The following is a 26,742-nucleotide window of genomic DNA, read 5'->3' on the forward strand; positions in this document are numbered from 1 at the left end:
TTACATACACTAAGTTGACTGTGCCTTTGAACAGCTTGGAAAATTCAAGCTTCTGATAGGCTAATTGACATCCTTGGAGTCAATTGGAGGTGTACCTGTGGATGTATTTCAAGGCCTACCTTCAAACTCAGTGCCTCTTTGCTTGACATCATGGGAAAATCAAAAGAAATCAGCCAAGACCTCAGAAAATGTTTTGTAGACCTTCACAAGTCTGGTTTATCCTTGGGAGCAATTTCCAAACGCCTGAAGGTACCACGTTCATCTGTACAAACAATAGTATGCAAGTATAAACACCATGGGACCACGCAGCCATCATACCTCTCAGGAAGGAGACGCATTCTGCCCCCTAGAGATGAACGTACTTCGGTGCGAAAAGTGCAAATCAATCCAAGAACAACAGCAAAGGACCTTGTGAAGATGCTGGAGGAAACAGGTACAAAAGTATCTATATCCACAGTAAAATGAGTCCTAAATTGACATAACCTGAAAGGCAGCTCAGCAAGGAAGAAGCCACTGCTTCAAAACTGCCACAAAAAAGCCAGACAATGGTTTGCAATTGCACATGGGGACAAAGATCGTACTTTTTGGAGAAATGTCCTCTGGTCTGATGAAACAAAAATACAACTGTTTGGCCATAATGACCATCGTTATGTTTGGAGGAAAAGGGGATAGCTTGCAAGCCGAAGAACACCATCCTAACCGTTTAGCACGGGGGTGGCAGCATCATGCTGTGGGGGTGCTTTGCTGCAGGAGAGAATGGTGCACTTCACAAAATAGATGGAATCATGAGGAAGGAAAATTATGTGGATATATTGAAGCAACATCTCAAGACATCAGTCAGGAAGTTAAAGCTTGGTCGCAAATGAGTCTTCCAAATGGACAATGACCCCAAGCATACTTCCAAAGTTGTGGCAAAATGACTTAAGGACAACAAAGTCAAGGTATTGATGTGGCCATCACAAAGCCCTGACCTCAATCCTATAGAAAATGTGTGGGCAGAACTGAAAAAGCATGTGCGAGCAAGGAGGCCTACAAACCTGACTCAGTTACACCAGCTCTGTCAGGAGGAATGGGCCAAAATTCACCCAACTTATTGTGGGAAGCTTGTGGAAGGCTACCCGAAACGTTTGACCCAAGTTAAACAATTTAAAGGCAATGCTACCAAATACTAATAACGTCGAAAGGAGGAAGGACATGCTAGTGTATGTAAACTTCTGACCCACTGGGAATGTGATGAAAGAAATAAAAGCTGAAATAAATCATTCTCTCTACTATTATTCTGACATTTCACATTCTGAAAATAAAGTGGTGATCCTAACTTACCTAAAACAGGACATTCTTACTAGGATTAAATGTCAGGAATTGTGAAAAACTGAGTTTAAATGTATTTGGCTAAAGTGTATGTAAATATCCGACTTCAACTGTACCTCTCAGATTGGTTGTGGCTCAAGGCACTGGAGCATTTTTAGTTTTTTTTACTAGCTCAGATTTTAACACAGGGTGAGCAATGGCATCACACAATAAAGGTCCAAAGCTGATTCCTGGTAGGTATGCTCAGAGTAATGGTGATTCACAGCACGCAAATGACTCACAGCACTTCTATGAGGAAAAGACTTGAGCGCAACACACTTTTCAAACCCACCTTTAAGTTACCACTGAAGCACTAGCCAAAAATGAGTCATTCCTGTTAAACAAGTTGGAGCACTCAAAAAATAAGCAGAGAAGAAATTTAGATAAATAATTTTCCCCTATGTACAGACATTAGATCAATTTCAGAGGCAACTTACATAATAAACCTCCTTTCAAACTCTCCTTAGTTGTAGCCTGTCCCAAAGCATCTTGTTATACCTACAGTCAATTACATTGACATGATTCATATATTCAAAACAATTTCAATAATATTACTGATTTGAAATAGAAGACTTACCATGACTTTCAAACAATCATCAAACAATTCATCATCCTCAAACAGACATGGTAAAATGGTGTAGGCCCCATAGTAGTAGTCTCTCCAAAAGGGGGACACACTTTTCACGGCACTTCGATACAGATTTTCGTAGCAGGTTAGGAGATCATTTTTGCTAACTCTAACCCAAATCCTTTATCTTAACCTTAACCTCAGTCTCCTAACGTGCTATGTTAATTTTCCTAACCTGCTGCGAAAAAGCAATTTTGTGTGCAGTGAAAAGCGTTTGCCCTCTCCAAAATTCCTGACTGCAGTTCATTGATTTAAGCCCTTCATTACCTCACCATAGTGGTGGATATTCAAAAGGTCCCACCTGTGACGGTACATGTTGATCATGCTGGTCTGTATGTACATCTTGTGTACAGTATCTTCTCATTCACACTGAGCATGACATCAGATATACACATCCTAACATCCATCTTGCAAGGCTGTGGAGCTATCTTCAAGGAGAAGAGGCAAACATGGTATATCTCACATCACATTTGATTTATTAAGTTATATGAGTAGCAACATTTAAATAAACATGATTTTATGTATAGAATAAGATTTACATAAAACATCTAAATAACTTCTGTCACTCAGACAACAGTACAGTAAAAACATAATTAAGAGGTGGAAGACATAGAGGGCATCTCAGAAGGCAGGGGATCCATTCAATCATTAGAGATAGTGATGAAAATGTGTTTGCATATACATAGCTTTAAAAGCTGTTTAAATACATTATATTACCAAAAACTTTCAAGTAAAGTTTAAATGTACTTCTATTACTCATCACTGACTCCTTGGTTAAATACTGTAAATCTTTATCCCAAACAAAGAAAATGATCACATTGGGGGCTCAAATGGTACTCCTGCATTGGGAAAATAGAGCAAACCCCTTTTGGGTTTTTACAAAGCACTATAAACAAGATATTCACGATTAACTAAAAGTAAAATTACTTTCCTCCTTACATATGCACCAGCTGTATTAAAACACATTTTTCTCAGACAAAAGAAAATGGGAAAAAAATGTCCAACATACAAGGCTACAAAATGAGGATTGGTCAAAGTAATTTCATAAAAAATCCTTTCCTCATCCTCATTCAATTCAGAGTGGTTGTGATCAAAGATTTCACAACGTGTGATTGTTTTGTGTAAATACATATATTACAGAGTATACCAATGCTCAGGAAAAGCTTTATTGGCCATTTTGTGTAGTAGGTTATAGTTGGACATCCATAATGTGGATTAAGTGCAAATCTTTGAGGTCCTTTCAATAGATCAGCATTTTGCCAGAATTCAGCACACAGTGCTTCATGACAGTACATAACCATCCAGGAAGTGTCTATGTGATCTAATGGTGTGGGTGACGGGGGACGGAGGCACATACAGTATCAAATGGCTTCAAATGTATCTAATGACCTTAACATAAGATTCAATAAAGCGTGTCTTAAAGGTGCCTTGTTTAGGTGTCTTCATTTAGGGGGAGTGCAGTTGTCTGTTGGATTTCCGTGGTTGGTCCGTGGTTGTTCCGTGGTCCAGCAGCACGTGTTTGGGTAGTGGTGTCCTAACATTTCTGTATTTAGCTTTCACAGTTTTCTACAGAGAAGTTGGACTCAGATCTGTGAAGAGACAAAGAAAATCACAGACTTAGAATGTGAAACACACATTTTCTCCTACAGTACTCCATCTTGTGGAATGATTAGTCATTACAATCAACAGAGACCATAATGGTTTGAGAAAGGATTATCTATAAACAAGTACTGTATTTAAAACTAATCCTTGATTATAACTTCAACATATCACACTATTTTTGTGATATGATCAAACAGAGCATGCTGAATGGACTTACAGGTCTTGCTGCTTGTGGATAATGTGGTTGTTGTACTCCAGAATGGGAGGGATGCTCTCCTGATGCTCTTCATCTTCATCAGGGAGCTGTGAAGAAATCATAGGTGATTTCAGTTTTATTGTCATACTTAAATTTAATGCAATAGTTTTATTGACTACTATAGTTGATAGTTTTTTCATTTTTTTCTCCTTTTAAATCATAACAATTCAGATGTACAGTACCAGTCAAAAGTTTGGACACACCTACTCATTCAAGGGTTTTTCTTTATTTGTACTATTTTCTACATTGTAGAATAATAGTGAAGACATCAAAACTATGAAATAACACATATGGAATCATGTAGTAACCAAAAAAGTGTTAAACAAATCAAATATATTTTATATTTGAGATTCTTCAAATAGCCACCCTTTCTTTGCCTTGATGACAGCTTTGCACACTCTTGGCATTCTCTCAACCAGCTTCACCTGGAATGCTTTTCCAACAGTCTTGAAGGAGTTCCCACATACGCTGAGCACTTGTTGGCTGCTTTTCCTTCACGCTGCCATCCTACTCATCCCAAACCATCTCAATTGGGTTGAGGTCGGGGGATTGTTTAGGCCAGGTCATCTGATGAAGCACTCCATCACTCTCCGTCTTAGTAAAATATCCCTTACACAGCCTGGAGGTGTGTTGGGTCCCACTAAGCCCAAACCAGATGGGATGGCGAATCGCTGGAGAATGCTGTGGTAGCCATGCTGGTTAAGTATGTCTTGAATTCTAAATAAACCACAGACAGTGTCACCAGCAAAACACCCCCACACCATAACACCTCCTCCTCCATGCTTTACAGTGGGAAATACACATGCGGAGATCATCCGTCCACCCACACCGCGTCTCACAAAGACACAGCGGTTTGAACCAAAAATCTCCAATTTGGACTCCAGACCAAAGGACAAATTTACACCGGTCTAATGTCCATTGCTCATGTTTCTTGGCCCAAGCAGGTCTCTTCTTATTATTGGTGTCCTTTAGTAGTGGTTTCTTTGCAGCAATTTGACCATGAAGGCCTGATTCACACAGTTCCCTCTGAACAGTTGATGTTGAGATGTGTCTGTTACTTGAACCCTGTGAAGCATTTATTTGGGCTGCAATTTCTGAGGCTGGTAACTCTAATAAACGTATCCTCTGCAGCAGAGGTAACTCTGGGTCTTCCATTCCTGTGGCGGTCTTCATTAGAGCCAGTTTCATCATAGCGCTTGATGGATTTTGCGATTGCACTTGAAGAAACTTTCAAAGTTCTTGAGATTTTCAGTATTGACTGACCTTCATGTCTTAAAGTAATGATGGACTGTCATTTCTCTTTGCTTATTTGAGCTGTTCTTGCCATAACATGGACTTGGTCTTTTACCAAATAGGGCTATCTTCTGAATACCACCCCTTGTCACAAAACAACTGATTGGTTCAAACACATTAACAAGGAAATAAATTCCACAAATTCACTTTTAAGAAGGCACACCTGTTAATTGAAATGCATTCCAGGTGACTACCTCATGAAGCTGGTTGAGAGAATGCCAAGAGTGTGCAAAGCTGCCATCAAGGCAAAAGGTGGCTATTTGAAGAATCTCAAATATATTTTGATTTGTTTGACACTTTTTTGGTTACTACATGATTCCATATGTGTTATTTCATAGTTTTGATGTCTTCACTATTATTCTACAATGTAGAAAATAGTACAAATAAAGAAAAACCCTTGAATGAGTAGGTGTGTCCAAACTTTTGAAGGGTAGTGTAGATCTCTAAGGTGGTCTGTAGTTCGTCACGTGAGACTAAATCAAAGACAATGGCACCACCTAGTGGTTATATTGTGAACATCCGGTGAAGAGTGGCTTGTTCCCTTACCTCCCAGTACATCTCATCATCGAAGCAGTTCTCATCCGCAGGATCGCCCCAGATGGGTAACTTCAGGATGGAACCTGTGAACAGAGGAGATAGTGTCAACTTCAGTCTCTCTCCTTCAGGTACGTCACCCCCTATAGCACCCATGTCACCTCTAGGTCACCCTTTATATGCCCATGGCTCCTCTCTATCTCTGAGCTATGCTATCTCGGCCAAACTCACCGACTATAGCTCCGCCTACAATCCCGAAGACGATGGACACACACATGCCAGCGGCCTGGTATCCACCCTGAGTTAACACGGTTCTGTTCTTAAAGTCTCCAGTGAAGTCAAACGTGTTGATCAACCTGGTCGGAAAATAACAATATATAGAGTCAGATTGTGTCCCATATTTAAGCTTTATGTTGAGTCTTCTAATGATTATGTATATTTCCAAATAAATGCAAACTAACTGTTGGATTACAGTCTAAACTGTGACTGTGACATAAATTGTTTGGTGTAAAATGACATTAATCGTTTAAGATATGTCCTGTGACATACAGTAACTGTGTGATATGATTGGTTGATGAGAGGGTGTGGGTGAATCTGTGTTCTGATTGTCTAGTAACAAGGGTACATGTTCAGGTTTGTGTGGTTTGACAGTGTAGCCTCAGGCCCTCAGGTCTTTTGACTCACCCCTGCTTTCCGTAGACTGACTCGCTGGCAGCTGCAGCAGTGATGGCTCCAACTATCCCGCCAATCACCCCAGGCATGGCGTGCAGGTTGTGTATTCCACACGTGTCCTGGATCTTCAGTGTCTTCTCCAAGAAGGGCTGGAAGGAGACAGGTCAAGTTTTAACAACACACCCGTACACAGCCCCAAATAGTGTGCTACCGTTTATGGCAAAGGAATCTGCCCAATAAAGATTAGGCAGCCATTTAGAGTGCTATACATTCTTTTTTGAGTGTGCCCCCAACATCATTCATAAGAGGTAAATAATTGTTTTGTGTTTTGTAATAACTTTCTTTGGACAGAACCTACTACGCCTACAAAACAAGCCATTCTAGCTTCAAGCTGTGAGTGGATGGTGCCCAGGGGTGAGACTCACAGAAATGAAGAGGTAGCCCATGGTAGAGATTATGCCGCAGAAGAACCCCACGATCAGAGCGCCGTAGGGAGAGACCATAAACTCAGCCGCTGTCCCCAAGGCAACACCCCCCGCTAGGGTGGAATTCTGGATATGAACCTGTTATGCAAGAGAGAGCACCAGTCATGAGACTCGAATACATGTCAGTCAATGAGATGAGAGCAGAGGAGGATTATGTAGACTGAGAGGTTGTCAGTTAGTGTCACAAATACAAAGTTACAGAGAATGTTACATGTGTACGTGCAAACACACACACACACACACACACACACACACACACACACACACACACACACACAGTAATGGTTCCTTACCATATCAAGCTTGCCATTCTTCTGGGAGAGGCTGGAGATGGCCACTGTGGTGAGGACAGTAGAGGCCAAGCCCAGGTAGGTGTTGATGACTGCCCTGTGCTGACCGTCTCCATGGTCAGTGATGGCCGAGTTGAAACTGGGCCAGAACATCCACAGGAACAGTGTGCCTGAGGAGAGAGAAGGGACCACACAGTTAAAACACACCAAACACACCTGATCACCACACACACTTCAGAACAGGAACTGTGTCAGAACAGGAACAGTGCCATGACAGAAACTTCTACAAACTAAAGATAGGTCACCATCACCATAGAGAGTGAAACACACACAAGGCAAATCAGAACCATTCATATGTTTATGCAATGAACGACTACTGACTCCGACAGGCAACTCACCGATCATGGCGAAAGTATCGGAGTGGTACACAGAGCCCTGCATACGCTTGCTCTGGTGTAAATTAGGTCGGTAAAGGACCCAGGAGATGGCCAGACCATAATAACCTCCAAAGGTGTGAATAACCATAGAGCCACCTGCATCTCTAGCCTGTGGGGACAGAAACAGTCATTTGTTAGCATGTGTACCAAACCATGTGATTACTTGGCTGTAGGCAGATGTCAAAGGCCATTGAGGTTACATAAACAAGTTACTATATCAAGGTTATAGGGTGAATTTCATTAATCCAACCATGGTTAATACAGTGTGTATGATTTAATAGTTGTACGTCCAGAGAGTGCTTGATGGGACTCACATGAAGTAGGTTCAGGATGATGTACTCTTCCACAGCGAACAGAGTGACACCAAACAGGGTCATAACCAACAGCTGGACCGGGCTGACTTTGCCCAGCACTGCCCCGTAGGCTATGAGACAGCCCGCCACACAAAAGTCAGCATTGATCAGACTGCAGATAGAGGACACAGGTGGGTGGGGTGGAGACAGAGATGCGTTATGACTATTAACGGAGAGTCATGTGAGAGAGTCAGTCATGCATACAGTACTAAAACCTGAATGACTAGATCAGTAAGTAATCCTTCAGGTCTTGGCTTTCTTTCAGTGACTGCTGATGCACATTTTGAAATTGCACCTTGTGTATTCTATTATTCTAACTCTCAATAGTAAGTTGAGACCCTGACTGAGCCCCCCCCAAATAAATAAAATAAAATAATAATATGATTAATATATTTTTATTTATTGGTCCGCGGGCTTACAAAAGGGAGGTCGCGGGTCGCATGAGGCCCGTGGGCCGCCAGTTGCCCATCCCTGGTTTAACCCATCACTGCTTAACCCATGGTGACAGCTTGCGTAACCCTAATAGACTCTATGGTACAGTCTATTTCTCTTATAACCATTCTGCCATTGTCTCAGTATGATCCTATGTGTGCATACCTCATCAGTTCTCACTCTAATTACTGAACAAATTGCAGCCTCATAGATGCACATCAGTGCACTTGCATACTTTTCAATACCGATGTAGATCTTTCCAGTCTGGGGGTCTAGAGAGTGGAACCAGCCTTGCATGAGTAGAGCCCACTGCAGGCCGAAGGAGGCAATGAGGAAGTTGAAGCCGACCCCGCCGAAGCTGTACCTCTTCAGGAAAGTCATGAGGAACCCGAAACCCACAAAGATCATCACATGGACATCCTGGAAGCCTGGAGAGAGGAGGGTTAGATGTAGAGAGGGGGGGAATAAATTATTCAAAGTGTGAAATAAATCTAATAGTTAATGCAACATGTTATTGCATCCAATTCAAGGGGCTCTCAGTAGTTGCATAGTTTTTGATCAAACCAGCCCTGATGTTCTGTACCATTTGGTCAAAGTTTTAAAGTTGTTAACTCGACATGTTCAATTGGATATGTCATCATCAGATTAGCAGGTTTAGGATACACACCCTATCAGTTTACATGCCAGAGCTACAGGTAGGATATAATCCCTGACAAATCAAAACACATCATATTACAAGATGAAACAGATGCCACATAACATCACAATTATCAAACTTAACTTGTCACTCATTCAGCCTGGCTATCAGCAAAGATGCACCATCAGAAGCTGGTATAAACCAAGCTAGAATCAGACAAATTGGAAATAACCACTGACCAACATTTGGTAAAGAGGATACGTAGTTTTAACCCAAGTTAGAGAGGCAAATTTGGACTGTCACTGCATTAGTCCATTAATGAATAGATGCTTTCAAAATAACTGAGACTGAGATTGTTGTCTAGGGGATTTCACAGGGGAAATTGTCAAACATCATAGAGATCAAAAGTTATTATCTGATCAAACAGCAAGCATGCCACTTATTAATAACCTGATTCTTTATCATTGCAATGAAGATGAAACCATGAATCATACATTTACTGTATATTGTCAACCTAAAGGATGCACCAGGCAGTCCAGTGATTATGAATGTACTTACTGGGGTATCTGAAGTAGAAGTCATTCTCTATGTCGCTGGTGATGTTGTCATGGGCCTTGGTTTCTACCCAGTGTGCGTCCGACTCCTCATTGTAGCGGATGAATACTCCGAAGAGGATGATCATGGCGATCTGCCAGACGAAGCAGACTACCGGCAGTCTAAGACGGATGTTGGTGTTCTTAGGCCGAGAGATGAAGTCTTGGCATCCCTGGCTGCAATTCCCCATGGTGGTGGCTGAGTGAGTGCTGAGAGAGTGATGTTCTTTGACCTGCCCTGAGTGTGGCTGTGACCCTGAGAATACAGGCTGTACCAGTACAGGTATATATATGGGACAGAGGAGAGGTGTGTCCCCAGTGTGTGCCAGCTGTTGCCCTACCCAGCGACAAACCCTCCCTCCCCCTTCCTGCCCTCTGACACCTTGACATATGACATCTGGCATGAAGCTGTCCCAAAGGCAGCAGAGAGTCCCGTGCATTTGATTGTTTGTCACAAACAACATGTTGCATTAGAGGGTTAAGAGGAAAACCTGAAAAAAAGAAATTTGGTTGCCATTTTTTGTTGTTAGAAGAGATCTCCTTTGTTGTTACTGCGCAACAAGCAACCTGTTCTCAGAGAAAGTGGAATAGTACTTTACGTCCTCCGTATAATCCTATACATCCTCCAAGATGTATGATAAGTTAAGTCATCCAATTCGTATGCTATTGTACTGTACAACCGGGTAAGACGTATGATGATATACTTCCTATAATTCGTATGATATTGTACGACCGCTATTCCATTCATAATGCAACCTAAAGTAATGTAATATATCATACTTAATGTAGTGTCAGAGATTTACTTACAGAATAATACGACTTGCCCTGAGAACACATTACAAAGCAGAACTGATATAGCAGTATTCATTTCAAACAACATTATACATTAGAGAAGGTCAGGGAAACCACAAATACTGTAGGTCATGGTTGACATTTTTTTGTAGTCAAAAGACAGATATATACAACATTTAAAAATTTTATATGTAACTTTTTGGGCGACCAGACCAAATTCACATTGAAATGTGAGTTATAGATCTGTCATTCTCATTGAAAGCAAGTCTAAGAAGCGATATATATGTTTTATGTGCGCTATTTCTATGTGTAAGTTACGTTTTTGCAGACCAGGGGTGGCTGAACGGAGTGCTCAGGTTAGGAGGTAGGGTTTGAGCATAGCCTGAACTGCATGTGCATCTTGGGGTGGATATTGCCCTATCCACTGTCTGTAATGCATTAATTAACATGTATTTAAATATGTATGTTTGGAAAAACTAATTATAATTTTAACCCATTTAAGCAGACATAATTCATGTAACCTAATAATGTTGAGATGAGTACCAAGGCTATGCAAATTGCAGTACCAAATCTTCTACCCCTAGCTTGCAACTTAGTTGGTGCATTATTGATAGAATTTAAGGTCAGTGCAATAGAAAAGATACTCATTTACAGCCTACATAGAGGCTTGGTTGTCCTGTTGATGGTGATGTGTGGGTTGATAGTGTACTACTGGGTGCCCTGACTCCTGTCGATGGTGATGTGATTGATCTTAAATAAACACCAAGGTTAACACCCCTACTCTTACGATAAGTGCTGTGGGATCTTTAGTGACCACAGAGAGTCAGGACACCCGTTTAACGTCCCATCGGAAAGACGGCACCCTACACAAGGCAATGTCCCCAATTGCTGCCCTGGGGTATTGGGATATTTTTTTTAGAGGAAAGAGTGCCTTCTACTGAACCCCCAACACCACTTCCAGCAGCATCTGGTCTCCCATCCTGGGACCAACCCTGCTTAGCTTCAGAGGAAAGCCAGCATCAGGATGCAGGGTGGTACAGTGAGGGAAAAAAGTATTTGATCCCCTGCTGATTTTGTACGTTTGCCCACTGACAAAGACATGATCAGTCTATAATTTTAATGGTAGGTTTATTTGAACAGTGAGAGACAGAATAACAACAAAAAAATCCAGAAAAACGCATGTCAAAAATGTTATAAATTTATTTGCATTTTAATGAGGGAAATAAGTATTTGACCCCCTCTCAATCAGAAAGATTTCTGGCTCCCATGTGTCTTTTATACAGGTAACAAGCTGAGATTAGGAGCACACTCTTAAAGGGAGTGCTCCTAATCTCAGTTTGTTACCTGTATAAAAGACACCTGTCCACAGAAGCAATCAGATTCCAAACTCTCCACCATGGCCAAGACCAAAGAGCTATCCAAGGATGTCAGGGACAAGATTGTAGACCTACACAAGGCTGGAATGGGCTACAAGACCATTGCCAAGCAGCTTGGTGAGAAGGTGACAACAGTTGGTGCGATTATTCGCAAATGGAAGAAACACAAAAGAACTGTCAATCTCCCTCGGCCTGGGGCTCCATGCAAGATCTCACCTCGTGGAATTGCAATGATCATGAGAACGGTGAGGAATCAGCCCAGAACTACACAGGAGGATCTTGTCAATGATCTCAAGGCAGCTGGGACCATAGTCAGCAAGAAAACAATTGGTAACACACTACGCCGTGAAGGACTGAAATCCTGCAGCGCCCGCAAGGTCCCCCCGCTCAAGAAAGCACATATACAGGCCCGTCTGAAGTTTGCCAATGAACATTTGAATGATTCAGAGGAGAACTGGGTGAATGTGTTGTGGTCAGATGAGACCAAAATCGAGCTCTTTGCCATCAACTCAACTCGCCGTGTTTGGAGGAGGAGGAATGCTGCCTATGACCCCAAGAACACCATCCCCACCGTCAAACATGGAGGTGGAAACATTATGCTTTGGGGGTGTTTTTCTGCAAAGGGGACAGGACAACTTCACCACATCAAACGGACAATGGACGGGGCCATGTACCGTCAAATCTTGGGTGAGAACCACCTTCCCTCACCCAGGCCATTGAAAATCGGTCGTGGATGGGTATTCCAGCATGACAATGACCCAAAACACACGGCCAAGGCAACAAAGGAGGAGGCTCAAGAAGTAGCACATGAAGGTCCTGGAGTGGCCTAGCCAGTCTCCAGACCTTAATCCCATAGAAAATCTGTGGAGGGAGCTGAAGGTTTGAGTTGCCAAACGTCAGGCTCGAAACCTTAATGACTTGGAGAAGATCTGCAAAGAGGAGTGGGACAAAATCCCTCCTGAGATGTGTGCAAACCTGGTGGCCAACTACAAGAAACGTCTGACCTCTGTGATTGCCAACAAGGGTTTTGCCACCAAGTACTAAGTCATGTTTTGCAGAGGGGTCAAATACTTATTTCCCTCATTAAAATGCAAATTAATTTCTAACATTTTTGACATGCATTTTTCTGGATTTTTTTGTTGTGATTCTGTCTCTCACTGTTCAAATAAACCTGACTGATCATGTCTTTGTCAGTGGGCAAACGTACAAAATCAGCAGGGGATCAAATACTTGTTTCCCTCACTGTATGCTGCTGGATAACATACCAAATGTTTGGTTTATGTCTATATCAATTTAAATAGACACATATAGACCAATATTATTGTGGTAATGAGGTGTATCTGAGGCTATAAGGGCATCAGATAACTCCATGTGCACACTGGCTTCCCTGAACAGCAGGCCTGTATCAGGCTGGTTTATACAGTATGTACCTAGCAGAGACCAGAACACTAAGAGGTAACTGGCAGTGGTCAAAGGCCTGATACTCCCGGAAGTCTGTCATTATTGATTATTTATAATGTGGGGTAAGATAATCTTGCTACTGAATATGTATTTTGAACAAAGTATATTGAATGAAATGGCTTTTCAATTAAATGGAATCTGGAATCTGAACGTTTTGTTCAGTGTAGGGAGCGAATAAAGGAGTGTGAGAATTAGAAATTCTAATCTAATCCTGAAACAAATGTTCAGTAAACAAAATGACTCTCACCTGGACCTTGATAGGGATCAATGTTGTTTCGTTTACCTTGGAGACTCCCTGATGTGGTTTTGAGTAGGGCCCAAACTTTAGCTGTGATATTGAGTTATAATTTGTCTTGATTGAGCCCCTACCAAACTCTACTTTCATTGATCAGTCATAAAAAAAGAAGCTTTTCTGAATCTTTTATATTCATTTCAACATCTTCTAAAGGCACCGGTAGCTAATCACATAGGCCAACTACTGTATATATGATGAAATACAGTATTATTTAATATTCCTCTTCTGAAACAACCCTTAGTGAACTCAGTATACTGTATCACTAAGGGCCTGTACACCTGTACTAGAAGAGGACATCCTCCTAACTGCATGTGTTTTCTAGATATGCAGGTGACGCGTGCACATGGGGCCTGATAAGAAGACGCGTGACAGACACACACACAGCGTGATGTTGGTTGCTGTCTTAGTTGGTGTCTCGCTGACAACTCTTATCTTAACTATGACCAAGGCCCTGGAGCGTTTATTTTGCTATTCTAACATCTACTGTAGTTTCTGACAGTTGATAATCAGAAGTGAATTTATGGACAAACTCATGGTCTTGGTACTGTACAAGATTTTAGCGACATACGCATAAAAAACTGTTAGGTAAAACTTAAATTTATATTGTACTGTAATCAACATGAAATGCAATTATTATGTGCTATAGTAGCACACATTTTTTAAAATCAATTTTCCATTTTGCTTATTGCATTTCAGATTAGTTTTGAGGTGTCTCTTTACAATGTTATCCCCAGTGTTCAACTATGGTAGCCTGGTCCCATCTCTGTTTGTGGTCTTGCCAATGCCAACTTCATTGCTGTCATTATCAAGCCAACCATAACATTGGCATGATAATAAGTGACTAGGAGTTGGTATGATAGCACAAACCGACTGGCACTGAGGCTTCAACTACAGGATATAACTTCAACAAAATATGTTGTCTGTAACAAAAAGAAGAAATTGTACGAGGATGAAAGTGCCTTGCATATCTAATAAGTTGTATAATAAGGAGTTCTCTGATGGTTAGGAATAATACAACAACCTTATTAAAAAATAAATGTATGACTGGGTCTCACCTCCTCATTGTTATGAGCCTGAACAGCCTTTGAATAACTAACCATTAGAGCAGGGGCGGTGTGTTCAATAGGGCGATATGGGCGACGCACTGCCAAACGGGAAAAGGAAGGGATTTTTTTTCTAATCAATTATATCACGGCAACAGTAGTTATCAGTGTTGTAATCTAGACGTCTGATCTGCCACTAAATGTCCAATCAGGCTAAAGTCGTGCTTCAAATGCCCCCCCTTTGGGGCGATTTCAGTCAGGTTGAAAATCGCCCAGAAGTCTCTCATAGACTCCCATGTAAAATCTATTTTTTTCAAATATCAGAGCTTTCAATACAATCTCTATGGGTTTCTGAGGGCTTGCACTTACGCGCTTTCGTCATACGTAACGTAACCATGAACGTAACTAAGAAAAGAGCGGGTAGCAGCGTCAATCAATTCACGTACTACTGGTAAGATTGCTATAGCGTTCAGTGCAACTCGATTGTCTCTTTGAAATAAGTTACTTTTTGTCGGCGAACAAATCAAGATAAATTGGCAACGAAACAATTAGGACCTCCCAGACCAAATTTAATAATTCAACAGGTTTCTACTAAAGGCGGAAAGTCCTACACCCGAGGATTTTCCAAAAATTAGTACGAACGAAAAACCTGGCTAGCAGGCTGCGATGTAGCTAATGCAGTCTTCTGCTACCCCCTGCTTACTCTTTCACCCTGAAGGCGGCACGGCAGACAGCACCGCTTGGACAGCGACTGGTGTGTAACGGACATGCACCATCTTTCAGGAAAGATTAAGAAACATGAGCTGTCAAAGACCCACATGGATAGCTGTTTGAGATTGTCTGCTTTGGGGAGTGAACATTGCCACTCAACTGGATGAGGGATACAGGCTAGCTGTCCGCCGCCACAACGATGAGGTTAGTGTTGATAATCACAAGTTTACTGGAGAACTGAGACCAAGTAGAGACTTTGGACAGGGTGGATATGGTATAATAAAGGCAGTTTATTCAGAGGTAAAGATATCTGGAATCGCGTGCACGGACCCGTTCGTTATCTGAAGACAATGTTTCATTGTGTGCAGACATTTTATGCAATAAATGAAGTAGGTTGAATCTAGTAGTTCTGATCTTCTGATTGGTCCTGATGAGTTGGGCGAGGTCACCTCCAGGCTAGTGTCACTGTTGCATTGGCTCTGAGTCGGGTTCTCTGTCTTCAAATGTTCAGCCTAAGAGAGGGGATTTTTGTGTGTGTGTGTGTGTGTGTGTGTGTTTAACAGTGATGATGTGTGTGTGTGTGTGTGTGTGTGTGTGTGTGTTTAACAGTGATGATGTGTGTGTTTGTGTGTGTGTGTGTGTGTGTCCTCAGAGCAAGAACTCGTGAGTTGGAAGAACTGAGAGGCCTATGGCGTGGGTGTTGTCCTTGGCCACCTGCTGACAAGGCTGACAAGATAGGACCCTTTTGTCCATTGTTATTGGATAGGAACAGAACTTATAACCAGCTCCTGACCTAAATAGATCTTAGCACAACATTTTACTCAACATATCATATTCCATATTCACTATAACAAATATATTTACTACGACATTAGCAAGAACCGCCACATCCTCAGCCGGCTAATCCAGTGTGTGAAGTTTTGCGGAGTGTTTGAGTTAGCTTTGCGAGGCAAAGATGAAACTGAGGGCTCCACCAACCCTGGTAAGCCAACACTTTTGAGATCAGTCAATAAATGCTTCTGGTATTGACTTATATGCTGCCCCTGTCTTCATGTTGTTGCTGGACATATCTTTTTTAAAATGTGTGTAGGTCACCTAAATCATCAGAAAAATTGCCCCCCCTGAGAATTTTTTCAGGAGCCGCCACTGCATTAGAGACAGACTAAACCAGGGCAATGCCTTAAAGAAAGTTCAGGTTTTTTCAGTGTTTGTTTTAATTAAAAGTTTGAGTGAATGTCAGACATAGCCACTAGCCTCCAGTACCTCCAGAAGACCTTAAATTCAGTTGGGCCAAGGTGAGTTATACAAACGTTTCACAAACAAAAATAATCAGTGAAAGAATGTGACCAAGGGATATTATGGAGGCATTTAGATCTTTATCTTCAAAACTACATTCCTACAATTATCTCTATCACATGGTGTGGTGTCCTCTACTGTCATTGTCACGGTGCTGATACATTCCACCAGTGATGTAGCATAAGATCTCATGGAGAGCTGCCAATCAATAGGCAGGTGAGTCACAGAACAGCGCACCACAGATTCTTCAGGCAATTTCTGGGTTTTGCTTTCTTACCCCTCTCTGCCCAAAACAGTGAATGTGGTTTGCCTGCCAATGCTGCCATACAATAACACTATTAACCATCTCTGACACCACTGAGGGATCTAAAAGCACTTGAGCTCTGAGGATAAGAGAAGATGTACAGTGGAAAGCAACAGGGCCCTCTCTCCTAAAACGTAGCTGTGATTGCCTGGATGCCAACTACTTATGGAATTGTCATGTCTTTCATTGTTTTCCGTGACAAGGAGTTGGAATGATAGCATAGATCCTGGACCAGGCTATAGCTGTGAAGGAGAGAGACAGTGAATATGAATGACACAGCATCGGAGATGTGAAGATAAGGGAAAGGGGGATACCTAGTCAGTTGTACAACTGAATGCATTCAACCGAAATGTGTCTTCCGCATTTAACCCAACCCCTCTGAATCAGAGGTGCGGGGGGCTGCCTTAATCGACGTTGACGTCATTGGTGTCTGGGAAGCAGTTGTTGCTGTAGGTTAACTGCCTTGCTAAAGGGTAGAACGGCAGATTTTTCCACCTTGCTGCCTTAAAGGAAAATCCACTCTGCGTTTTGCATCATATTTCTTTACATTTACATTTTTGTCATTTAGCAGACACTCTTATCCAGAGTGACTTACAGTGCATACATTATTTTTTATAGATTCTTTTTTTTCATACTGGCCCCCCGTGGGAAACGAACCCACAACCCTGGCGTTGCAAACGCCATGCTCTACCAACTGAGCTACATCCCTGCCGGCCATTCCCTCCCCTACCCTGGACGACGCTGGGCCAATTGTGCGCCGCCCCATGGGTCTCCCGGTCGCGGCAGAGCCTGGATTCTAACCAGGATCTCTAGTGGCACAGCTAGCACTGCAATGCAGTGTCTTGAAAACTTGACTGCTGACATGCAAAACATTTGGGGACTGTATCAACAGTAGAATGAAAAGAATACCAAAATATCATTTTAGAGTGGATTTTTCCTTTAAATCAGGGATTTACGACACAAGAAGATTTATAATCCACCCATTCTGCATTATAGCATTGCTATAACACAGTAATAGAATAGAAGCCAAAGAAAACAGGAACAACAGTAAAAGTTCCATTAAGGCCCAAGCCCAGTGATTTTCCCTTTGTCTCAGAAAGCTCCTCATCACTCATACCATCTCTACTGTGATAACTAATCAAACATGATTTATGTGATAAAGGATACTGCTGCAGTCTGAGCAACACATTGGCTCAGAGTGAAGCTTCCCTTGGCTCACATCACAGAGAATACATCCTTCGACAGGTGATTAATAACTGGATGTCACTAATAACCCTTACAGTTTGGAGGTTTACTAGGTTTTAATAATAAATATGTATTTTTATAGTTGTCCTCCAAGAGTTATCAGAGTATCTCTGACATTTCCAGTTTGCTCCTTTGTTCGTGCACCTTGGTTGATGCATATGTACATTCTTTCCTCAGACTGTTACAGAGACATACAGTATGTTTTCATGAGATAGGTGATAGCGTAGAGGAATGAGAGACAGACAGCTACAGTGGGGAAAAAAGTATTTAGTCAGCCACCAATTGTGCAAGTTCTCCCACTTAAAAAGATGAGAGAGGCCTGTAATTTTCATCATAGGTACACGTCAACTATGACAGACAAAATGAGATTATTTTTTCCAGAAAATCACATTGTAGGATTTTTAATGAATTTATTTGCAAATTATGGTGGAAAGAGAAAAAAAAAAAAGATTTTCTATGGGGTTGAGATCTGGAGACTGGCTAGGCCACTCCAGGACCTTGAAATACTTCTTACGAAGCCCCTCCTTCGTTGCCCGGGCGGTGTGTTTGGGATCATTGTCATGCTAAAAGACCCAGCCACGTTTCATCTTCAATGCCCTTGCTGATGGAAGGAGGTTTTCACTCAAAATCTCACGATACATGGCCCCATTCATTCTTTCCTTTACACGGATCAGTCGTCCTGGTCCCTTTGCAGAAAAACAGCCCCAAAGCATGATGTTTCCACCCCCATGCTTCACAGTAGGTGTGGTGTTCTTTGGATGCAACTCAGCATTCTTTGTCCTCCAAACACGACGAGTTGAGTTTTTACCAAAAAGTTATATTTTGATTTCATCTGACCATATGACATTCTCCCAATCCTCTTCTGGATCATCCAAATGCACTCTAGCAAACTTCAGACGGGCCTGGACATTTACTGGCTTAAGCAGGGGGGACACGTCTGGCACTGCAGGATTTGAGTCCCTGGCGGCGTAGTGTGTTACTGATGGTAGGCTTTGTTACTTTGGTCCCAGCTCTCTGCAGGTCATTCACTAGGTCCCCCCGTGTGGTTCTGGGATTTTTGCTCACCGTTCTTGTGATCATTTTGACCCCACGGGGTGAGATCTTGCGTGGAGCCCCAGATCGAGGGAGATTATCAGTGGTCTTGTATGTCTTCCATTTCCTAATAATTGCTCCCACAGTTGATTTCTTCAAACCAAGCTGCTTACCTATTGCAGATTCAGTCTTCCCAGCCTGGTGCAGGTCTACAATTTTGTTTCTGGTGTCCTTTGACAGCTCTTTGGTCTTGGCCATAGTGGAGTTTGGAGTGTGACTGTTTGAGGTTGTGGACAGGTGTCTTTTATACTGATAACAAGTTCAAACAGGTGCCATTAATACAGGTAACGAGTGGAGGACAGAGGAGCCTCTTAAGGAAGAAGTTACAGGTCTGTGAGAGCCAGAAATCTTGCTTGTTTGTAGGTGACCAAATACTTATTTTCCACCATAATTTGCAAATAAATTCATTAAAAATCCTACAATGTGATTTTCTGGAGAAAAAAAATCTCAATTTGTCTGTCATAGTTGACGTGTACCTATGATGAAAATTACAGGCCTCTCTCATCTTTTTAAGTGGGAGAACTTGCACAATTGGTGGCTGACTAAATACTTTTTTCCCCCACTGTATCTCTGGTTGACAGCGACCCACGCTCACTCAAAGTAAATCTTGACACTCCTGATAGCCTGCTGACAGAGAGCATTGATCTACAACAGAGATACACTTCATCATACCACACTGACGTGAAACCCTTCACAATGGCTAGTCATGTGATAACTCACTTTTAAGATGTCACACACTGATGCAAAACGCCTGGCAGTGTCATGAGTTTTCCTGCATCGTGATGTGTGGACCAAAAAAAAACTCAGGTAACGCTGAAGGATGGGGAGATAGGCTTCTGATAAGTTTGGAGATTATTGGAGTTACAGTGAATTGCAAAAGTATTCATCCCCGGTTTTCCTATTTTGTTGCATTACAACCTGTAATTTAAATGGATTTTTATTTGGATTTCATGTAATGGACATACACAAAATAGTCCAAATTGGTGAAGTGAAATGAAAAAAATAACTTCTTTCAAAAAAATAAAAATAATAATAATAACGGAACAGTGGTGTGTGCATATGTATTCACCCCCTTTTCTATGAAGCCCTTAAATAAGATCTGGTGCAACCAATTACCTTCAGAAGTCACATAATGAGTTAAATAAAGTCCACCTGTGTGCAATCTAAGTGTCACATGATCTGATACATGATCTCAGTATATACAGCTGCGGAAAAAATTAAGAGACCACTGCAAAATTATCAGTTTCTCTGGTTTTACTATTTATACAGTGGGGGGGGAAAGTATTTAGTCAGCCACCAATTGTGCAAGTTCTCCCACTTAAAAAGATGAGAGAGGCCTGTAATTTTCATCATAGGTACACGTCAACTATGACAGACAAAATGAGAAATAAAAATCCAGAAAATCACATTGTAGGATTTTTAATGAATTTATTTGCAAATTATGGTGGAAAATAAGTATTTGGTCAATAACAAAAGTTTCTCAATACTTTGTTATATACCCTTTGTTGGCAATGACACAGGTCAAACGTTTTCTGTAAGTCTTCACAAGGTTTTCACACACTGTTGCTGGTATTTTGGCCCATTCCTCCATGCAGATCTCCTCTAGAGCAGTGATGTTTTGGGGCTGTCGCTGGGCAACACGGACTTTCAACTCCCTCCAAAGATTTTCTATGGGGTTGAGATCTGGAGACTGGCTAGGCCACTCCAGGACCTTGAAATGCTTCTTACGAAGCCACTGCTTCGCTTTGGGATCATTGTCATGCTGAAAGACCCAGCCACGTTTCATCTTCAATGCCCTTGCTGATGGAAGGAGGTTTTCACTCAAAATCTCACGATACATGGCCCCATTCATTCTTTCCTTTACACGGATCAGTCGTCCTGGTCCCTTTGCAGAAAAACAGCCCCAAAGTATGATGTTTCCACCCCCATGCTTCACAGTAGGTATGGTGTTCTTTGGATGCAACTCAGCATTCTTTGTCCTCCAAACACGACTGAGTTGAGTTTTTACCAAAAAGTTATATTTTGGTTTCATCTGACCATATGACATTCTCCCAATCCTCTTCTGGATCATCCAAATGCACTCTAGCAAACTTCAGACGGGCCTGGACATTTACTGGCTTAAGCAGGGGGACACGTCTGGCACTGCAGGATTTGAGTCCCTGGCGGCGTAGTGTGTTACTGATGGTAGGCTTTGTTACTTTGGTCCCAGCTCTCTGCAGGTCATTCACTAGGTCCCCCTGTGTGGTTCTGGGATTTTTGCTCACCGTTCTTGTGATCATTTTGACCCCACGGGGTGAGATCTTGCGTGGAGCCCCAGATCGAGGGAGATTATCAGTGGTCTTGTATGTCTTCCATTTCCTAATAATTGCTCCCACAGTTGATTTCTTCAAACCAAGCTGCTTACCTATTGCAGATTCAGTCTTCCCAGCCTGGTGCAGGTCTACAATTTTGTTTCTGGTGTCCTTTGACAGCTCTTTGGTCTACAATGTAATTTTCTGGATTTTTTTTTCTCAATTTGTCTGTCATAGTTGACATGTACCTATGATGAAAATTACAGGCCTCTCTCATCTTTTTAAGTGGGAGAACTTGCACAATTGGTGGCTGACTAAATACTTTTTTTCCCCACTGTAGGTATGTGTTTGGGTAAAAAATATTTGTTTTGTTTTATTCTATAAACTACTGACAACATTTCTCCCAAATTCCAAATAAAATATTGTCATTTAGAGCATTTATTTGCAGAAAATGACAACTGGTCAAAATAACAAAAAAGATGCGGTGTTGTCAGACCTCGAATAATGCAAAGAAAATAAGTTAATGTTCATTTTTAAACAACACAATGCTAATGTTTTAACTTAGGAAGACTTCAGAAATCAATCTTTTGTGGAATAACCCTGATTTTCAATCACAGCTTTCATGCTTCTTGGCATGCTCTCCACCAGTCTTTCACATTGATGTTGGATGACTTTATGCCACTCCTGGCGCAAAAATTCAAGCAGCTCGGCTTTGTTTAATGGCTTGTGACCATCCATCTTCCTCTTGATCACATTCCAGAAGTTTTCAATGGGGTTCAGGTCTGGAGATTGGGCTGGCCATGACAGGGTCTTGATCTGGTGGTCCTCCATCCACACCTTGATTGACCTGGCTCTGTGGCATGGCGCATTGTCCTGCTGGAAAAACCAATCCTCAGAGTTGGGGAACAATGTCAGAGCAAAAGGAAGCAAGTTTTCTTCCTGGACAACCTTGTACGTGGCTTGATTCATGCGTCCTTCACAAAGACAAATCTGCCCGATTCCAGCCTTGCTGAAGCACCCCCAGATCATCACCGATCCTCCACCAAATTGCACAGTGGTTACGAGACACTGTGGCTTGTAGGCCTCTCCAGGTCTCCGTCCAACCATTAGACGACCAGGTGTTGGGCAAAGCAGAAAATTGGACTCATCAGAGAAGATGACCTTACTCCAGTCCTCTACGGTCCAATCCTTATGGTCTTTTGCAAACCTCAGCCTGGCTCTTCTTTGCTTCTCATTGATGAAGGGCTTTTTTCTAGCTTTGCACGACTTCAGCCCTGCCCCTAGGAGCCTGTTTCGAACCGTCCTCGCCGTGCACTTCACCCCAGCTGCCGTTTGCCATTCTTTTTGTAGGTCACTTGATGTCATCCTACGGTTGTTGAGTGACATTTGAATGAGTTGGCAGTCATCCCGGTCAGTAGCTTTGTTGTCCCCAATGTCTGCTGCTTGACCTTGATCTTATGAACTGCCGTCTTTGAAATTTTAAGGATGGAAGCAACCTGACGCTCACTGTATCCCTCTGCCATGGCATGGTCAATAGTTATTTTTTGATTAATATTACTTTTGAGGTACTATTAGCACTGTTTTTGCCATCCAGCTGGTCCTATTGCATGAGGATAGTGATGACCACAGCAGTGGTTTTTATACTTTTCCTCGTTAAATAAGATTTGGTTCATGTGATCACCTAATCAATATCTAATTCAGTAGAATGAGGTGTGCCTGTGTTGGAAGTCAACAGACACTGGAATGGAATGGCTGTCATACATGTAGAGATGCTGATTTAAGAACAATTTGCAGTGGTCTCTTAATTTTTTCCACAGCTGTATATATAACGAGTGGTGCAGCGGTCTAAGGCACTGCATCTCAGTGCTTGAGGCGTCACTACAGACCCCCTGGTTTGATTCCAGGCTGTATCACAACCGGCCGTGATTGGGAGTCCCATAGGGCTGCGCACAATTGGCCCAGCCTCGTCCAGGTTTGGCCGGTGTAGGCCGTCATTGTAAATAAGAATTTGTTCTTAACTGACTTGCCTAGTTAAATAAAATACAATACATATATACACCTGTTCTGAAAGGCCCCAGAGTCTGCAACACCACTAAGCAAGGGGCACCACCAAGCAAGCGGCACCATGAAGACCAAGGAGCTCTCCAAACAGGTCAGGGACAAAGTTGTGGAGAAGTACAGATCAGGGTTGGGTTTTAAAAAAATATCAGAAACTTTGAACATCCCACGGAGCACCATTAAATCCATTATTAAAAAATGGAAAGAATATGGCACCACAACAAACCTGCCAAGAGAGGGCCGCCCACCAAAACTCACAGCCCAGGCAAGGAGGGCATTAATCAGAAAGGCAACAACGAGACCAAAGATAACCCTGATGGAGCTGCAAATCTCCACAGCGGAGATTGGAGTATCTGTCCATAGGACCACTTTAAGCCATACACTCCACAGAGCTGGGCTTTACGGAACAGTGCGCAGAAAAAAGCCATTGCTTAAAGAAAAAAATAAGCAAACACGTTTCGTGTTTGCCAAAAGGCATGTGGGAGACTCCCCAAATATATGGATGAAGGTACTCTGGTCAGATGAGACTAAAATTGAGCTTTTTGGCTATCAAGGAAAATGCTATGTCTGGCGCAAACCTAACACCTCTCACCACCCCGAGAACACCATCCCCACAGTGAAGCATGGTGGTGGCAGCATCATGCTGTGGGGATGATTTTCATCGGCAGGGACTGGGAAACTGGTCAGAATTGAAGGAATGATGGATGGCGCTAAATACAGGGAAATTCTTGAGGGAAACTTGTTTCAGTCTTCCAGAGATTTAAGACTGGGACGGAGGTTCACCTTCCAGCAGGACAATGACCCTAAGCATAAGGGCTAAAGCAACACTCAAGTGGTTTAAGGGGATTTTCACACACAACAGTATCTAGGGTTTACTGAGAAACAAAAAACATCCAGTCAGCGGCAGTCCTGTGGGTGGCCGAAGGAGATTGGCAAGAGAGGTCAAAGGAGAATGGCAAGAATCGTGCAATCTAGCAGGTGGGCCACAAACAGACAAATAACGGCACAGTACAACAGTGGTGTGCAGAATGGCATCTTGGAACACACAACTCGTCGATCCTTGTCACGGATGGGCTATTTCAGCAGACGACCACACAGGGTTCCACTCCTATCTTCTAAAAACAAGAAGAAGGGTCTCCAGTGGGCACGCGATCACCAATACTGGACAATTGAGGAGTGGAAAAACATTGCCTGGAACATGACAGCGAGTTCAGTTTACTTGACTGGCCTGCGCAGTCGCCAGACATCAATCCAATAGAGATGGAACGGGCTGTTCGCAGCATGAATGTACCGCCATCCAATCTGCAGAAACTGCGTGATGCCATCGCGTCAGTATGGACCAACATCCCTGTGGAACATTTCCGACACCTTGTAGAATGCCCAGAATAATTCAGGCTGTTCTGGAGGCAAAGGGGGATCCCACCCGGTACTACATAGATGGGTGTACCTAATAAACAGTCCAGTGAGTGTATTTTTGTCCGATATCAAGATGCATCTATGGAGCCAGCACTTGGAGACTTGCAGAGACCTGGCACTCAGCATTACAATTTTACTAGACAACTTTTACTTGTATTGTCTTTTTTTATTCTTGAATTGAAGGGTATCAGTCAATATCGGGAGGGAGAAACTCTGTGTATTCTGCACCAGGATCAGGGAATTCCTGCTGTATACGGGACACCACACAAGAAGTTTGTGGCTACTTTGGCAAACTATGACATGTTTGCCAAAGTAGCCCTATTACCACCAGACAAAATGCCTGGGAATGACAATGAAAGGTGCACATTGTTATATTAGCAGAACACCGCTTCTATGGTATTATGTAAAAGGTTGTTTATTGTACATTGACCTGTTACTACATTTGAAAGTTATCAAAACACATAGTTTAGAATATCTACATAAATTCAGCAATTGCTTTCGTCTCATATTACTCTGTAGGCTACTGACCTATTCAAAGCTTCATCCGGCATCTCAACATACATCTATCTGCCTGTAGTTATTGAACTCAAATTGCAGGAGGTTTGTTTGTTGTGATTTAGTGGGGGGAAACAGCTGCAGGCAAGGTTTTGACAGATGGGTGTGGCAAGGACACACCAAAGAAACACCCACAAGCCAACTCACATTTGGCTTCTGTCATGGCCGCCAGCATTTCTTGAGGAGCAAGCCAAAAAATGAGGCCAAATCAGCGGGTGCAGTTCCTATTTAACTACAACAATGAATATGATTAACACAAAGCTAATTTAATTCAAAGATGTTGCAGCTGCAGCTACCCATTTCATGTGTATAAAAGTAGGGCCAATATCACTCTTTGTTTTAAGTGAGATATGAGAAATTGGTGTGCGTTGATTCCTGGAACAGAGTGCATTTGGTCCTACATTCAAAAGCAGTCTTTACTTTTGTACACATTAAATGGGTAGTTGCAACATCTTTAACTCAAACTAACTCAAAGTTTGTGTTTATGCGTTTTCATTTTTGTAGTTAATAATGACTGCCTGTGGCTACCTGCTATTGATCACATATGTGTGTTTGAGGGGAAAAAACGGGTGTTATAACTGAAAAGAGAAAAAGGCCGTTGCCACACTTTACTTTCATCCACTGGAGTCAATGATATAAATATCAGATGGGTTCGCTTTGTTTGTTGTTCTCTATAGAGACCGAAAACACTCATCATGAGACAATCAGGTGACGCAGAAAGTGACTGAACATGCTTAACTGGCGAGGTGCTTTTCAGGACAGTTGCACTACCACAGAGCATGTGACATCTTTATCACCTAGCTGGCTGTCTGTCATGCTATTTGCTGAAGATGGGTGATGAGTGAATTGCTGCCACTCCTCCAGGACTGTGTAGGTATTGCTCCTGTTAGAGCAACAGAGGATGAATGGTTATTAAGCTCTGCCATATTAGACGTCTGCATTCTTCATCAGACAGGATCCAAAGCACTTGGGCTACTCTACTGTAGGTTCATCTGTCTTTTCCCTGGATCGGTCGGTGGATGGGCTGACCACTGCTTACCAGGATTATAAACCTCTATTTTTTTTTATCTCCATGCTTTTGATCTTATACACATGTAAAATAAAAATACAATAAAAATTGCCAATGTTAGACACAATATCCACAGATATGGTTATTGATATAGTACATTCTCACTCATGCTTAGACAGGTGGAATAATGCGACATATTTGGTAACAATGAGAAAGTTGCTCACAAATCACTTATC

At 42.2% G+C, this 26,742-nt stretch overlaps 1 protein-coding gene across 1 annotated transcript; it reads right to left on the reverse strand.

Moving 5' to 3' along the window:
* Positions 1-2,433: 2,433 nt before the first annotated feature.
* Positions 2,434-9,807, reverse strand: LOC123486016 (ammonium transporter Rh type C). The gene is made up of 11 exons (XM_045217164.1): positions 9,528-9,807; positions 8,568-8,760; positions 7,862-8,012; positions 7,509-7,656; positions 7,114-7,280; positions 6,761-6,898; positions 6,348-6,484; positions 5,895-6,019; positions 5,676-5,749; positions 3,798-3,883; positions 2,434-3,567 (listed from the first exon to the last, which is right to left on the reverse strand). Exons 1-11 carry the CDS (start codon positions 9,751-9,753, stop codon positions 3,528-3,530), a joined length of 1,485 nt encoding a protein of 494 aa, XP_045073099.1. The 5' UTR covers positions 9,754-9,807; the 3' UTR covers positions 2,434-3,527.
* Between the last annotated feature and the right edge of the window lie 16,935 nt (positions 9,808-26,742).

This window comes from Coregonus clupeaformis, unplaced genomic scaffold (genome assembly GCF_020615455.1).
Source record: "Coregonus clupeaformis isolate EN_2021a unplaced genomic scaffold, ASM2061545v1 scaf0949, whole genome shotgun sequence".
Classification (NCBI taxonomy): domain Eukaryota; kingdom Metazoa; phylum Chordata; class Actinopteri; order Salmoniformes; family Salmonidae; genus Coregonus; species Coregonus clupeaformis.

Excerpts from the sequence above, each read along its gene's own strand:
- LOC123486016 (XM_045217164.1), bottom strand. The coding sequence starts at position 9,753 with ATGGGGAATTGCAGCCAGGGATGCCAAGACTTCATCTCTCGGCCTAAG. Across the intron at positions 6,485-6,760 it reads TGGGCTACCTCTTCATTTCT|CCCTTCTTGGAGAAGACACT; the intron begins GTGAGTCTCACC and ends GTCTCCTTCCAG. Across the intron at positions 5,750-5,894 it reads TGTAGGCGGAGCTATAGTCG|GTTCCATCCTGAAGTTACCC; the intron begins GTGAGTTTGGCC and ends CTCTGTTCACAG.